Source organism: Salvia hispanica, chromosome 2 (genome assembly GCF_029641045.1).
Source record: "Salvia hispanica isolate PSC_SH4W2 chromosome 2, Shi_PSC_v1, whole genome shotgun sequence".
Classification (NCBI taxonomy): domain Eukaryota; kingdom Viridiplantae; phylum Streptophyta; class Magnoliopsida; order Lamiales; family Lamiaceae; genus Salvia; species Salvia hispanica.
Genome location: NC_142693.1, coordinates 5,383,258 through 5,401,019, shown reverse-complemented (window position 1 = coordinate 5,401,019; position 17,762 = coordinate 5,383,258). Strand labels below are relative to the sequence as shown.

Here is a 17,762-nt window from a genome sequence, read left to right as displayed (position 1 = left end):
ATTTTCAAAGGACGGATGTTGTGTAAATTTAGATTAAATGAATGTGATGTTGACAAATATTGCTCACATGAGATATATACCACCATATCATTTCTTTTATAAGTGTATTTGCTTTTAATATTTGATTTAAAAGAAAAAGAAAAGCTGCAGAAAAGTTTGGATGCTAATCCATCTATAAATATCGGTTGACGGATATTTTCAAACGGAATAATTTCTTCTATTTTCTTTGATTACAGATGTACCGAACACGCCTTTAGCAGAATCCGACTAATCATGCTCGACCAAGTTTGCGAATTAAGGTCAAAGTCTTCTAGTGACCTTAAGGTCACCCCATTGCGCGTTGGTAGAATAATTACTTTATTAATTACTGCTCCGTACTTATATAATGGATTTGTGCATCAAATGACACGGAATACTATAATTGATCATAAAATGTGTATAATTTAGCTGATTTATTTTACAATTATTCATTAAGAAAATGTTGTTCTTTATGAAAAAAAGAACAATATTAACCTTAAAATCAAGTATCATGGCTATAATTCAACATTGTTCAGCGACAATTTACATCAAACTTGACCCCAACTCTCTGAAGCACCAGCCAGACTCACAGCATTCATTCGAACGGAGTTTTATCTCCCATCCTATTTCTCCAACTAACATGTTTGATAGAAGTGAGGATCATCACCATATATAACAACACAAGATGGAAAGATAACGACCGGATTGATCATCGATAGCATGCCTCAAGTAGCACGAAACCTGACTGAGAGACATCAGCAAAATCAATCACCAGATTAGTCCAGCTGCTTTGTCCAATCGAAGGGTTGCCAGTCCTTCACAAAACTGGCAACTGCTTGCTTTTGTGTCTCGACAGACTCCTTCCTCCTACGTCCATGCATATCTTCAGCTGGCAGTTGCAGCATGCCCCGGACTACATTGAGGCCAAAGTTGCCTGGAAAATCCTTTTCATCGTCTATTACGTGGACAAATCCCTTGCTCAGTCCAAATTCAACATGAAAATATGGGAAGTTTTTGGGGATTGAACCACGCAGTCCCTTTTCGCTTGTGTCAATGAGCTTCTTAGCATTGTGTTGACTCCATTCATCTTCAGCTTCGTCGATTGCCTGCAGCATATTATACATTTCGAAAATAAGTATCTCGGCAAATTTTCAATCATTTGCAGAAGCATCAAAACTATCAACCTGATGCAACTATAACTAGACTTAAGAAGACGTCACATAAAAGATGATCAATATGCAAGGTAAACAAACCAATCCCTAAATTTCAGAAGTCTCTGATACACATTTGGTAAGAAGGAATATCACATAAAAGATTATCAATATGAGATGAACTGACCTTCTTGAAGTAAAGAGGTGCCTGCTTAGCAATATCCCGGGGCACAGGTATGCATTCAACCAAACAATGCCGTCTTTGTCGTGCCAACCCCACTACAGTCTCAAAGAAAACTACATCTTTCTCCTGCTTTGCAAACATCATTATCAAGCATTTTTTGAAATTCCGTATTTCATCCCACACATTATTATCAACAGTTCTCGTGGAAATCTCGTGCTGTAAGAGTGAAATGAACAGGCATAAGGTAACAATCAATAACAGACATCAGTGCAAAACTTAGATTACAATCTAGTCAGAATACAATATCAACAACTTTAGGATGGGAAACTTTTGCTCTTGGAAGTGATGAGTAATGAGTGAAAAATTAACAAAATGTGGTTAGAATCAAAGCACACACAGCAGCATAGTCTAATCGAGGATGTTTGGTTGACAACTTGTAGAACATCAAGGAACTGACAGGATGTGTTTGATCAGGGATCCAGAAAAATAAATCTCCCAATTCTTCACCTCCAACAAGTTTTTGAACATTTAATTTAATTATCAATTCTTAAACAAATCCTCTCAATGCCTCTCCCGATTCTCAAACCTTTTAAGAAAACCTCTGATGTCATGTAATTGAGTTTCCGTTGCTCAGAAAAGGATTCTAGAAGAAGTTAACACAGGCAAAGAAAAAAAAGCTCTTTTCTTAACTTAATCTAAACTCCTTAAATTGCAAATATTTTATAATGACTGGCAGTTAATTCATATAAGCAAAAATTCTCATAAGTCAAAACCAGAAAAGCTGTGAAGCAAAAATTCATACAGAAAAAAAAAATTGATTCACTTTGAAGTTACCTGCAACGTCAAAATGCAACAATGACCTGGGACGACTGGTTGCTGATGAGGCACCGCCAAATAGGTAAAGTTTGCAATGGAAATCACTAGATGTTTGGGCCTTGATGGATTTTCAAAACAAAATTGGCAGCGCTCCTGCTGAGTTAAAATGCGGTTTGCCGAATTAGTGATCTCAGATGACTTGCGACTGCTATCCCCTCCTTTCTTCCGAGTCTTTTTCCGAGGACCATCGTCATAGTCATATTCTTCATCAGCTTGATTAGATATGCTGAAACGTTGATTCTGCGCGATTCTCTGAGCTAGATGCAAATCACCATCATCCTCTTTCCTCTTTTGCCTAGCTGATACATCATGCATAATATACCTAACCAAATATGTAACCAATTAGGATGTAAGAGGCAGATGAAAAGGTTTAAAACCAAACGCCAACAGATTAGGATTCGAGAATGAGGCATAAAATGAAAATTCACCTGCTTGTGGTTCCATCAATTTGTGGTCTACTTGATTCATTACCAGCATCCTGTTTTCCTTTGATATTCTCAGCTTCCTTCTGAATAAGGGGTCAGACATCAGACATCAATTGGAAAAACAAAAAGAACATAGAAAAGTTTAAACTGTCAAACCAAGCCTGCAACTAAGGTAAAACCATAGAGGAAAAGAAATGTGGATGCATAGTAAAAGATTCACTTGTTAAGCCTTCTACTGATTTCTAATAACAAAACTAATTTACGTCACTACGTGGACCAAACTACAAGCCAGAGTTTCAGAAGTATATCGACATGATTGAGAAATACCATATGCTTATCCGAGGACATCGGTAATAGGAGCAATTAATGAGATACATAATGACCCATTGAAGAATGAAAAAAATTATTACCATCAGTTTTTCCGCTTCTTCGTGCCTTCCCTTCAAACGAAGTTGCAAGGCTTTGGCAGCCAACTGATTTGCACTCATGGGAGGCCCCAATGTTCCAACATCCTCTTTATTTTCTCTAAATGCAAAATCAACTGAAGCAGAAGAGTCTGCTCTTGCTTCAGACTTTGAAGAACTGCTCTGATCTACACTTTTCTCCTCCTTATTCATAAATGCGGCCATAAAATTTCCATCATTAGAAAACTTATTTAAATTAGACATAGCAGCAGAGACAAGAGCACTATCTTCAGCTGACATTTTGTTCCTTTCACGCTTTCCCCAAGATAAAGAATCATGAACTTTGGGCATTTTCATTTTAGAATGCCGAGGGGTTATGTCCTTTCTGTCAATCTGACAAATATCGTTAGACAAAAAAAAAGTCAGCGTATAGAGACCATATCTTTTAGTTCAACAAGACATAATCACAATTTGTGTAGCCTTGAGAAGGAACATAAAGCTACGAGTATCATGAGTTCAATCATATAACGATAAAAAGCAATCCACCTGATTTTGTTTATGATGATTTAAACAAAATGGTAAATTAGAGTTTCGGGTTAGATTCTTTATTGAAAAAAATGCAATCATGTTTCACCAAAAGTATATAAGTTTAACGATGTAATGAAAAATGAGGAGCCAATACCTTTTCAGCACTATTGCTTTCTACATCTAGATTCTTTTTTTCTTCTTTCATCAACCCTTTTCTCCTGTGATTTATGGCTTGAAGATGGGCATGAGTTGATGCAACATCACGAGAACCCACAGAAGCTGCAAATTGACCCATAGAACCCCAACGTTCTTCAACAACCTGTAAAAGTGTAAAAAACAACTGAATTAAAGATTACGCAAAATGATTGAATAGACAGCCTACTGTTCCAATGTTCATACCTGCTGAAGGTTCCGTCCTTCACGGGCTGCTTGCTCTTTTGATCTTTTCAAAGCTTTAAGCCTCCAGCTAGCACCTCCATCACCAACAACTGTAGTAGATTGCCCAGCCTTACTATCAGATTCTTCAGGATAACCACTCCCATTATCTTTCAGGTATGGATTCAATTCTCTAGGATTATCCTTCTTTATCTTCAGATCACAAAACAGTTCAAATAAAAAAAGATGAAGTTCATGAGCTGAAGTTCGATGACATCAACTATAATCAAAATAACATATGTGGCACAAAAACCTGGAAGGGCCAACACGTTACTATCAGAAATATTTCTTTTACTTTGCTAATCATAATATCTACTGAACATAACATTCTTTAATGGTTTCATTTTAGTTCTTGAAGCAAGAGCTGACATAAGTTAGGAAGTATACCTCTTCAACTGAAGCTTCTTCTGGCTCAACAAGAGAGGACTTATTAGAGATCTCATCAGAACTATTCTTTGGCCGAAGCATCCATCCCAATCCGGTTTCTTCTCGTAAAAGGTCTGAACTTTGTGATTGAGATCCTTTACTACCAGCTGATATAAAAGGCCAAGCAGATTTAGAGAGATCACACACATACACATACACACCAAAAAATAAAATCCTAAAAATATTGTAAGAGTAAATACTAATTTATACGTACTGGTCAGTTTATTTTCCATTTCCCCTCTATGATGTCCCCTTTCTTCACCTGACCTTTCACTTTCAGAATCACCACTTGATTTATATTCTGATGAATAGTCTCTTCTCCGACTCTTAGCCTTCTTCTTTAACTTACTTCTGTGCTCATGCTTCTTTTCTCCTTTTCGATTCTTATGCCTCTTAGGATCATGTCCTTCACTTTGGCTATCACTTTCATCAGAAAATGAAGACAAATCCTCATTTGAATCATACCACTTCTTTTTCTTTCTAGATCCACTCTTTATTCTTTCAGTGCCTTCATCATCAGAGCTACTATACCGGGAATGTTTACTTTTTTTTCCAAGCTTTTCCTTGGAACTTCCTGATTTTCTTTTCTCTTTTCTTGAGCTGTAGGACTTCCCATCTTTTTCCTTAAATACAAACCAAGCAAAAAGTTAGGAATACAAAATAAAAACTTTCTTATACATGGTGATGACTGTATACGATAGTACCCAATACATGAGGTAAGCATTTGAATTGCATATCATATGAAGCTGATAAAAGCACAGAAATGCATAACCAACAAGGATAGTTAGCTACACTATGGGACAAATTTATTTGGGAGGATATTGTGCTATAAACTTATTTAAAGCACACAAGCGGTAAAATAGCACTTTGATGACACTTACTTCATCAATATGATCCCGTGGTATGAACTTCAATCCAGAAAACATAGTTCCTCCCGAAAATGTCAATTCAGAAAGCTACAGAGAAATAAAGCAAGTTAATTGCTAAGTTAATAAAAAGCAGTACAGTATACTAGCCTTATACGAAACAAGATGAAACAATAATATCAGCAAACACAAGAAATCCACAGCTTCTATCAGTCATTGGGTTTTTTACCTTTGAGAAAAAGACAGACAACATAAAAAGCTAACTATAAATTGCTGAACCAATAAGGGGCTTGTTAAGCCCTTAACTACAGCCTAGTTGGTGGAGTTGATGGCTAGTGACTAATAAAATTGAGCTCAATTCCAATAAGTTTACAGCTTTGTATCCCCAATTAAATTTCTCCAAAAACCTATATAATTTCACACTTTCAAATAGTTAGGTTAAGTTATCAAACACTGCTGTATTCAAATTGTGTCAAAACAGATCTAATTTAACAGAGATAATTACCAAAATGCAGTCAAATAAATCATAATGTGGTCTCAAATTGTCATCTTCATCACACTCCATTCCACCGAAACTAAAACATACAAGTATTCCAAAATCGATTGCAAACTAGCAAATCCATAACCCGGCCATAGCCGCCCCCGCCCACATGCTATGTCTATTGTATCGAGAGACTTAATATCTATTGTATTGAAAGGCTTAATTTTTGTTGTAATTTGAGATGAGAGAAAAGAGTGAATGAAATTACCTGAAAGACGAACTGCGGCGAAGAAAAAATTGCAGGAGGAAAAAAAATTACGTTTTCGTTTTCACGAAGAAGAATACGATTAATTGGGTTTATCTTATATGGAATTTGATTTTACTACTTTACACATTCAAAAGGTAATTACTATTCTGTTTTGGTTAATGGTATTATTAATTTATTTTATTTAAATATCTGTATTACTTAATTAAATGGCTTCACTTAATTAAATTAACTGTATTCACTTAAATTAAATGATGATACTACTATTAAACTTAAATAAAACAATTAGAATATACTCCCTCCGTCCCATTAAATATGCAACATTTGTTTTTCGGCAAGAGATTTTGTGTAGTGTTGTTTTGTGAGTTAGTGAAGAGAGAGTAAAATAATAGAGAAGAAAAAGTAGAGAGAGTATTGTTACTATTTTTAGAAACGTTTCATTTTTATTGGAAAAGACCAAGAAGGAAAACGTTTTATTTCTAATGGGACAAATGGAGTACTTATTTGAATTCATAAAATCAAATTAATGACAAATAACAAATTACAACAATTAGTACAAACAAATTACAACCCCAAGTACTTTAGTTTCATTTTGTGATGTCCACGAAATAAAATGTCTCATCTCTAAAAATAGAAAATTTCTCTTTACTTATTTTTTCTTTATAATTCTCTTACTTTACTTATTTTTCTCCTTATCTTTATTACCGTATCAATTTCTCATTAAAATCATACCGTTTACAAATTGAACTAGGAGTATTTTTTATGGATACCTTACTAGATTTTTTAATTTGATTGCAGATTTTTATTTTAAGTTCGATTTAATTTTTAAAATTTAGACAATAATAAATTGAATTAAAGTTTAGTCCCGCTCCGAATAAACGATTTAGGTGGGCGATTTGCAGAAGGGCGATATGCCGAAAACAGAGAAATTTTCTTTATTTTTTTGTTTTCCATCATTACCCAATGGGCCGGCCCAAAATAAAGATGATTTTGTTTTCTAAGTTTTTCATTCCTAGATTTTATGATGAATATATTCTTTTATAGTACTACAACTTATTTTCCTAATCTTTTTAATTTATTCTTTTTAAACTTGCCTATATTATTTTCTCATTTTTTATTTTTATTCACGGACAGCCTCACATCACTTTCTTTATTTTCATGCCTTAATCGTTTCACTTGACAAAGAGTATTTATTTGTAACAACTCCTTGTTATTTAATGTGCTTGTTCGTCGATTTTATTTTGTGTATTTGTTCGCTATTCTCATTTCTCACAAAATGTGGAATTCTCACGGATTCTTCTCATTCATGGCAGAGGTTGATTTGAGACGATACGTTAGATAAGACATTTTTTTATCATTCAATCAAGTCCACAAGGTAAATGAGAAACATTATTAATTAAAAAATATTCACTTTAACTCTACTTAAAAATTATACCATTATAAAAAAGCGAGATGTTTATATCACCCCTACAAAACTATGTTTATATCAATAGTTAAATATTCGGAAGCAATTGTGACGAACATGTAAATGTGCCGTTGACAAAGCCTACCACAGATAATAATTGTTGATACTCATTCCGTCTGCCATTAGAAGTCTCATTTGAGTTCAACATTCGTTTTAAGAAATACTTTCTCCGTCCACTATTAGGAGTCATATTTGAGTTTGACACGTGTTTTAAAAAATGCAAAGGAGAGTGGGTAAGAAAAGATAGTTGGAATATGGGGCTTATTTTTATATAGAGATATTGACACCTGATATCATGGAACTTTGAAAAAAGTTGGATTTTTCCCACGAACTACAAAACAATATCACAAACTTTACCACGAGTTTGTTATTTCCCAACAGTGCCAAAATTCTGGTTATATTAATAGATTAAAGAACAAATTTGGAGGGTGTGCTTTAAGAAAAACTATTCTCAAATATTGAAAATCATGAAACTCTCGAAGTTGTTGTCGAGAAATTACGAAAAAAATCAGTATCATGACATTATTTGCCAGAATTTTTTCATTGGTGGGAAATAACAAACTCGGGGTTAAGTTCATGATATTATTTGCCAATTTCAAAGTTCGTGGGAAACCCAACTTTTTGAAAGTGATGTATACCTACCATTTATAGTAAAAATGAATCGGGACTCCTAATGACGGACGAACTAAAATAGTAAATCGAGACTCCTAATGGCGGATGCAAGGAGTATAAAAGAAAGTGGGTGAGAAAAGATAGTGAAATGTGTGACTTATTTTTTATATACTCCCTCCGTCCCAAGTTACCTGAGTCGTATTTCATTTTGGGTTGTCCCAAGTTACTTGAGTCATTTATCTTTTTAACCAAAATCAAAACATCTAATCACACTTACTTTATTCTTTGTTTTACTTTATCATCTCTTACTTTATTCTCTTTTTTACTTTATTTAACTCACTAAACACAATTTTCTTAAATCTCGTGCTGAAAAAAAGCCTCAAGTGACATATATAGGACGGAGGGAGTATTAGTTTTATAATAGAATATAAGTGTGATAAGTTAGTGGAAAGTGAGATATTATAGTAAAAGTGAGGTATATCTACCATTTATAGTAAAAGTAAACGGGAACTCCTAATGGCGGACCGAAGGAGTTCTTGATAAAGATATGACCGCCAGCTTTGGAGAATCCACGTTGGTTCCAATTAAGCTTCTAATTACGTAATTAAGTTTATTACATAATTCGAGATTAGTGCGCATTTAATATTAATTAACTTTCCAGCTAGCCCACTCTATATTTTGCCTAACTTATTATTTTTTGAGTATACGTATCAAATACACAGGTTAAAATAGTATAGTACAGTTATAGTATTTAGATTTACGTATCCGTTTCTATTTTTTTGACTGTGTATGGTGAAAGTATTTTCGTTTTAATTTCCAAGACATTTGCTAATCGAATGTAGTTAAGAATTGAGTCGAACTGAGGATTAATCAAATTGATTTTTATTACTTTAAATTGTACTCCGCATATAATATTATCAATTTTCTGAACATAATTAGTTAGTTTTTATGCCCAGAAATGTAGTAAATTTCTTTTCATAAATAGGAGATTATTTATGAAACTTATGCTAGAATGTTTGAGCTAATAATTAAGCCTAATGAAACGAAATTCAATTAACAAACTATTGCAGGGAAATTGAACGGCTTACTCATTTGCAAGTTGCATTTTAATTAATTTGTAATAATTTTTCATTGCTTGTTGTACTAGGTTCGATGATCAAACTTAATATGCATTTATAGCATTACTTTTAAATAGAAACGTTGATTTGCGAATAAAAAATTAATCGGAACATTTTTAATATAATGCTGGTCTAAAATCGATCATAATACAGCAAATTACAAATATACATATATACAAATTCATATTACAATGAATCAGCTGAAATCCATACAGATATATGGTATTAACATGATTACTACTTCACGTACGCCTTGTATTATTGTATATAATACACAAAAGGAATTAATTATAAAAAAATAACTTAACAATAAAATAAAATAATATTCCTATAATTCTTTGCCATATGCTTAAATTACCTACTTTAAAGTTTACAAAGCAAAGATCTTCATTTCTCTAGAGTCATTGCTCCAAATGAAGGCGGAGGGGCATGGGCGCGACGACGACCGGCAAAGTGCATTTCCTTGATGGGACATCCGGTGCCACCGCTGCTGCCAGGGATGTTAGTGCAGCTCGAATGGTCGGAGGGAGGGACGGGACCTCTTTCGAGGGAATTCATGAAAAGACTCATTGCTTCATCATGCAATAATAATCTGCTGCTTTGGCCCATCTCAAAGCATAAAAGACAGCTTAGAGCTAAAACTAGTGCAATATTGAAGTTCTTCATTTGTTAAAAAATGTGTGATTATTTGATGGTAGGGATACGAATATTTATACCGTGGAGGCAAAATGAGATTACTAATTTTCTAGTTGTTGATAGGTTTAATTGACTATTAACAAGTAAGAATTTTTGGGCTTTGATTGTTTTAAGTAATGAGTCATTCAGCATACCATATAAGATTTGAAATTTGGAAAAAGTTAGGATTTAATTTCAACTTAAGTATCCATTCTTGTTATTAATTTTGACCCCAACTTAACATTGGTTGGATGATTTATCTCAAAAACTAAATTTTCGATGACACAAAATCATTATTTTTAATTTAGTTTCTATTTCGAATGAATATAATTAGTTTATAGACTATACAACCTAATAAACATAGACATATTCACATGATTGATACGTAATTGTAATATTTGCAATAATTAATAAGCTAGTTTTATGTCTGGTTTTCCAAATAACTTACGTGATTAAATTACATTAAGGGACTTTTTTCGTTGTTATAGTTGAATTTATAATACCATTTCAGAATCGAATACTGTTCAAATTCAAAGTAAACTTGTGTTCCAGGTTTCCACATATGACAAATTAGAATTCAAATGTCTAATTGCATCGTGCAAAGTAACAAATCTCAAAACAAAATCTAGCTATAAATCACAAAGAAAAAACAAAGTGTACAAATTATAGCCTTTATATTAGGGCCAACCATTTAAATTAAGCAAAACACAACTGCTTATACTTTGATTGTTTATTTTAATAGATTCTTATACAATTTTTTCATTTTAATAAGTCCTTATACTTTTATATTCGATATATTTCAATCCTTATTTAACGGAATGTGTTCCAACGCTTATAATTAAACAACAAATTTCCTCGTCTTTGTGCGCTATTTTAGGTTTTATTTTTAAATTTTTTGCCTTTTTAATTATATTTATGTTATGCTGATATTTTTCAACTAGGATATTAGATGGATTATATTTAAATAATTAATATATGCTGTGTTATTTTATAGCGGAAACCGTTAAATAAGGATTGGAATATATCGAATATAAAAATACAAGGATTTACTAAAACGAAAAAATTGTACAGGGATCTATTGAAATAAATAATCAAAGTACACGGACTTAAGGATGTGTTTTGCCTTTAAATTATGTCACGTGACATATTTATAAGATTTACTATTTTATACAATAAATGTAAATTAGGGAATCAACTTTTTTATACTCATGGAATAATCGACAATGTTATGTGTAGATTCATTGCTGTAATGTCATAGATATAATATATGTAATGAAATCAATTTATTGTTATAATGATGTAGATTTTATATTATTTAATGATATATGTGCCATTTCAGTGACAATGAACAAATCTAAAATATCTCAAAAAAAATAATTTTTTATGGTATAATTTTCTTTTAAAATAAAGTTTCATAAACTATACTCCATATGAAATGGCTTAGTTGCAATGTATATACTACCAAAAATGTAGTACTAATATATAAGTGTGTTTTTGAATTGTACTTAACGTGTGGTTTTGCTCTTTCTTAAGTGCATGTTTTAACGATTAAGTGCGTAAGAATACAAAAATTAAGATGCAATTACGTCACAATTTAAGATACAAAAGAGAGTGTCTCTAAGTTGGTGATAAATTGTTTTAATCTATTTGCGTCTTCTGATTTGGGTTGAGACACATAAATGAAAACATTTTTTAAAGTATTAGTAGTATATTTAAAGCTATAAGTAATTTTTTTTGAAGCCGTTTTTTAAGTGGTAGTAGTTCAATTACATTTTCCTTTTAATTAATACTCCTAGCTAGATTGAAAGGTTAATTCACCCAAAGTGCGTGAGCCGTGAGTAAATATAATCTCTAAAGATTTTAAAGTTTCAACTATAAACTCCAATTAGTTTTGATTAGGGGTGGGTAGGTACGGTATACCTTACCGAAACCACCATACTGTATACCTTACCGTTAATATGGTATGCAAAAAAGTCAACCTTTATCTTACCAAAGTTTTCAGTATACCGTATTTTCGGTATGACTAATTTTCATACCGATACCCGTACCTCATTTTCGGTATACCGTACCGAAGTTTGGTATACCATACTTTTGCGGTATACCTGACTTTCAACATCAATTAAAATAGAAAATCAGAGTTTTTAGAATATTAATTATATTTTATAATTTTATAAATAAATTAAATATAATTTATTCATAATTATATTTATGTTTCACAATAGATTTTATAATTTAAAAATATATAAAATATATTTTATATATAATTGTATTTATATTTTTGTGGTATATACCTTAGTTAACGGTATATACCTTAATTTCCGGTATATACCGAATTTCGGTATGCACCGGTATACCGCGGTATTTGAAAATTCATACCGTTACCTTACCGGAATCTTTCGGTAAGGTATCATACCGTACCGAAAGTCACGGTATACCGAAAATTCGGTATTTTCGATATTTTTTCGGTACGATAAGGCCGATATTTTGGTATTTCGATATTTTTCCCCGGCCCTAGTTTTGATAGATTGGAGTTTAAAAAATGGGAATAGGCCGACAAATGTGAATCTATGCAGGAATTATGAGACCAACTTGGATTTCCTAGTTAGGAAGTCTCTTGGAACTGTCATTATAGGAGTATATATTTCTTAATTTGTTTTCTTTCAACTTTGATAGTCTTAATTTTCTTTGAATAGAAAGAAAATAATGAGTTTCAAACTATGTCGTAGCACACAATTAAATATAAAATGATACTCCTTAACAACCACATTATGCATATACACTTATAAAAAGAAAATATTAATGAAATATCTGAAAATATATGATTATTTATTTAATCTCAATTTTGTAAATGTAAATTTAATCATTTAGACTTTAAAACATTGACTAATCATTAAAAAAGAATAATAAAATACAAATAATAAATTTTTGCCTTTAAATAATATTGATGAAAAACAAGGAAAAATAAATTGACAGTCATAATCTAATTGAGAATTTATGATAGAATGTAAGTATGTAAAAATAATCGAATGTTAATTAGAATTTTGAATTTATTATTTTTGTGACTGCAATAACTTGGAAAAAACGTCACTTATAGACGTATATTTTGGTGTAATTCAATTCAAAGTTGTTGTTTGAAATAATTTAATTTAAATATTTTCTTAAATAGGTCAATCTAAAGATGCAACTCACGAGTCCAAGACCATGACCCATGTTAAGACACCAATAAATAAAGCTTAATTGGGTGGTCAATCGACTTTTCCGTTTTTCGTAGCATATCACATAATTTTCACATGTTCTTGAAAACATTAATTAGTTGACTGTCGATCGATACTATTGGAAAAGTATAGCAACTGCCTATGGGAAGTTCATACTATGTGAAAATGAATACTGTTCCTGAAAATTTATTACTTATTTTTTTTTATTCGTTTCTAAAAATTTATCACCTTTCATTTTTCTCATTTTTATAGTGGACTCCACATCCACTAACTCATTTTCACCCACGTTTTATTATAAACTAATATATAAAAGTAGGATTCACATGCCACTAACTTTTTCAACTCACTTTCTGATTAGTACTCCCTCCGTCCTACAAAAGATGTCGCACTTTCCTTTTTAGTTTGTCACATAAAAGATGTCACATTTTCATTTTTGGAAAAAGTTCTCTCACATGAATATAAAAATAATATTTTCTCTCTCCATTTAACACACAAAATAAAACCTCCTAAAATCTCGTGTCGTTCCACAAGTGTGACATCTTTTATGGGACGAAGGGAGTACTATATTTCTTAAACTCATGCCAGGTCAAATTGTGCCAAATTATTAGAGACGGAAGGAGTATAAAGTGAGTGTAGTTTGTAATGTTCAATAATAGTAACATGAATAATATATTTCATTGAGCGTTTGATTTGTAAGATTGTATCTCGAGATTAAATAGGTAGCATGTTTAGTTCATGAGATTGAATTCCACAATTCAATCACAAAATAATCATGTGATATTTAATCATATTCAAACTTCCTTTAACTAAAATAATCTTAATCCTAGATTATAATATCTTGGTACTATTTTATCTAGGAAATTGAATACCACCTAATCATTTTCAAAATAAATACCCCTCCGTCCAAACTAAGATGACACATTTTACTTTTTATAGTTTGTCCCAACTAAAATGACACATTTTCATTTTTAGTAACTCTAAAACAGCAGCCAAGATACTAGAATTGACTAATTGAGTAGTAAAATAACACAACATAACATTTCTACGTAACATACAACTTCATACTCTCTTTTCAAGCACAAGATAAGAATAACATGATCGTTTCGAGCTCTAAACAGAAGAGTAATTAAGTAATCAAGAATTTAATCATGGGTAACTTAAAAAATGAAGTACATACCAGAGAAGCCCCAGAAATGATGTACTCCATTTCATAACGATGCTCAAAGTTGACATTCAAGATATTGTGGACAGCACTAACCATACAAGATCAAACAAGTGGAAATACAATTCACAAAATAACCTCAAAAACTACAAAATCAGCATGGAATTCCATCAAGAACAGCCCTGGTTAACAACTAACAAAGAGTCGAAGGTCTTGGGAAGTTCAGAAGTTGGTATCATGATTCATCAGCATTGCTGAAACCACACCTTGAAGTTGTAGAGATGAGATATGTATGTGAAAATGCAATCAATGAGTAAATCAATGAACTTGGCTTTTACCTTTTCGCAGTGTGATCACGTGAGATACGAAGTCTGAGATCGTAGTTGTCGTATTCAGATTGTTGCACCTCCTCAATCCTTCTTGCTGAGGCCAATGCAGAATCGCTGCAACCTACTAACTCGATTAATTGGAGTGTTGGGATTTCTCCAATGTCGCCAGGGATTTCCTTTAGATGCGGGCAGTCTTCTATAAATAGGTGGCGGAGTCTAGGGAAGTTGGTCTCATCGGCTATCCAACGCACAAGACGCAATTCTTCAAGACATAGAAACTGCAGTGAGCAAAATATATCTCCATCGCAACTCTCCCACTCGCTTCCAAACATGCATCTATTTATCTTGAGCACTTCCAGCTTATGTAGGGTCGTCAACTCTCCCGGCTTTATTGCACAATCATGTAGAAACAGTTTTCTGATATTACAAGGAAATATAACTCTGGAAAGACAACTACTGAAGACTCTTAATATTTTGAGTTTGTGAAGATGGCTATGATCTATTCCCATGGATGTTCCCATTATGTTACATCCCAACTTTCTAATATTTGGAATGCTTTTGAGGAAACCATTCCTGATTGCCGAGTCAGTTAGATACACGCGCCGAATCATTTGCAGCTTCAATAGAACACTATATTTCATGTCCTCATCTTTCAACAACTCTAACTCATTCATCTTGAGATTTCAAGTGATTCGGCAATTCATCTTCAATAGATCCTTTAATCTCATAGTCTTCAGGGAAAGGTTCCATGTATAAGAAACAAGGTTTTAAGTGATTCGGCAAGTGGTTATAACTTAAAGATAATATACTAGAGAACTGCTCATCTGATTGAGCAATTGCAGCTGTGACGCTGTTCCCAATTTTCTCCCAAGCATCCTTTGATTTTTCGATCTTAGATAGTAGCCCTCCAATCACATTGATGGCTAGAGGAAGCCCGCCGCAGTCTCTCGCAATCTTTTGACCTATCTCTTGGAACACAAGAGGGCAATCCTCTTCTCCAAACACAAGTTGGTGAAGTAGATTCCAACTTTCAGAATTGCTTAGCAACTGCACATGAATACATGATGCATCAGACTCGAAGAGTTGGCATATTTCCCCACACCTGATTCTCAAGTAGTGATCACAATCTGACTCCCCTCATTGTTGTCTGGAAAATAGATCCTTATCTCATCCCAGAATTTCGTGCTCCATACATCATCCAATACAAGCTCTGATACAAAATATGCTTTAACTCATTATCTTCCTTATTAACATGTTGGTCACATTCTTTTCCAATTATGCAACGAAGAAGGCTTAAGAGAATTGCCCGCATATTGTAATCTTGTGAAATTGTGGTCCAAGCACGAGCATCAAAGCGATCAACAATCAATAGATCTTCATAAAGCTTTCGAGCAAGTGTAGTCTTTCCTACTCCACCCATTCCAGCGATGGGAATGATCTTCAGCTTGCGCTCCATATTTGTAAGCCGATCCTTCAACTGCAGCAGATCTTCATCAATTCCCACCAAGTACTTGTTCAAGCTCGAGGAAGGTGCACCAGTACTCATTGAACTGATGGCCGACATCTCCTTTTCTTCCACCTCCACATGCTTCAAATATTCAAGATGTTGCGAGATAGAAGCACCACTGCGAGCTAGCATCGCCTTTCCCTCCACAAGCTTCACAACTTGTTCTTTCGCAGAATCAAGCCGTTGTGTTACTTTATGTAGATATGGCGTGACGAAAGTAAACCTCATCCCTTGAGGGGTGTAAAGCATTTGATGAAACATGCTTGATTCAATAATATCTTCTGCTTGATAAGCTGCATCTCTGATTTGCCTCTCCAAACTTCCTAGTTTTGTAAGTGAAGACTTTTCAAGAATTTCCTGCAGAAATCTGGCTTTTTCGAGTAAGGATTCGAGTCGTGGTTTGTTGTGACCAACATTCCAACGCAGTTCTTCAGGATTAAGAATTTGTTCTAGGATGGTGATAAGGGATTGAAGATTGTAAGCCATTTTTCTAATCCATCTCTTTACATTTCGCACTCAGCAAAGACTATCATAAGTAGAAGCTCTTACCCACCTCTGCAAAATGAGAGGCCGGAAATCACTGAGACTTTTTTGTAAAACCCTTAATCCATTATCTAAACAATCGAAAAGAGATATCATATGATTTTAATTATTACTACAATTCTACAAAAGACATGATTTTGGAAAAATGGGCAGATTTTTTTGTTCCTCACTCTCAAACTTAGAACAATAATTGGATACCATAAGTAAGTTTAGCAGCAAAATTAATGTAGTAGAGGAAGAATCTTACCTAGGATTCGAAATTGTAGAGACATTGAGAGAGATTTGAGGTGTTAGGCTGGCGGCGGTCGGACAACGGTGGGTCGAGAAACAGAGCTGTGAGAATGTGTGACGGGGAGACAGAGATGGACAACCGGTGATGGAAAGGAAAGCAAGCGGCGCGGCAGCGTGAAGGCTGGGGAGATGATTGGGATCGGCGGGGAGAGTGTAAAATGTGAGACTTCTTTCTCTTAATTTCTCTCTTAGTTTTTTTTTTCATGTTCATACTTAAGAGAGAGAAAAAGATAAAATATTGCAGCTGGGAATAAATTGTAATGGACCCACCGTTATATTTTATGTTGTAAGGAGTGAATTAGAAAAAATATTAGGAAAAGAATTCCTTTCATATTTAAATTAGTGTCAATGAATAATGAAATTCCTATTATTATTAATGTTTTAATTTTGGTACAAGTTGTAAATAACTTGATATATATGAGTAATAAATTGAGATAATTTTCATAAATGGAATGTCCATATTTTATGAGACATAAAAATATAAAATGAACATATTTTTGAGACGGACGGAGTATTATTGTTTTCAATATGTTGAGCTGTCGGCCGCCGGTTTACTATGGTGATAGCACCAGCGCATGCACGGAGTAAATATAAACTCATATAAAAATAATGGAATGTACCAAACTAAATAACTGATGAAACTTTTTGTACTAATATGAAACAAAGGTATTACATTTTGAATGAGTTGTGAATTTACCCCGGACATGGATACTTATTTGTTTTATATTACTACTGATTAAATACAAGTGAGATACCAAAACCAAAACTATACATATACAAGTGAGA

At 33.2% G+C, this 17,762-nt stretch overlaps 1 protein-coding gene and 1 pseudogene across 4 annotated transcripts; both read right to left on the bottom strand.

Annotated features, from left to right (window-relative positions):
* Positions 1–421: 421 nt before the first annotated feature.
* LOC125201619 (CwfJ-like family protein) lies at positions 422–6,128 on the bottom strand. 3 transcript variants are annotated; one of them, XM_048099806.2, is made up of 11 exons: positions 6,063–6,128; positions 5,329–5,403; positions 4,662–5,070; positions 4,409–4,554; positions 3,986–4,174; positions 3,741–3,905; positions 3,065–3,451; positions 2,658–2,737; positions 2,188–2,551; positions 1,357–1,569; positions 422–1,124 (listed from the first exon to the last, which is right to left on the bottom strand). In XM_048099806.2, the coding sequence occupies exons 2-11, from the start codon at positions 5,371–5,373 to the stop codon at positions 795–797; spliced, it is 2,328 nt and encodes a 775-aa protein (XP_047955763.1). In that variant the 5' UTR covers positions 5,374–5,403; positions 6,063–6,128; the 3' UTR covers positions 422–794. The 3 variants fall into 3 exon arrangements, with proteins under 3 accessions (XP_047955763.1, XP_047955761.1, XP_047955760.1); XM_048099804.2 differs by lacking the exon at positions 6,063–6,128 and adding an exon at positions 5,819–5,990 and having other exon boundaries at positions 2,658–2,734; XM_048099803.2 differs by lacking the exon at positions 6,063–6,128 and adding an exon at positions 5,819–5,989.
* Positions 6,129–14,325: 8,197 nt separating this feature from the next.
* On the bottom strand, positions 14,326–17,166 carry LOC125203575 (putative late blight resistance protein homolog R1B-23; annotated as a pseudogene). Its single transcript, XR_016135089.1, has 2 exons — positions 16,933–17,166; positions 14,326–16,697 (listed from the first exon to the last, which is right to left on the bottom strand). The product of XR_016135089.1 is annotated as a putative late blight resistance protein homolog R1B-23 (transcript).
* Between the last annotated feature and the right edge of the window lie 596 nt (positions 17,167–17,762).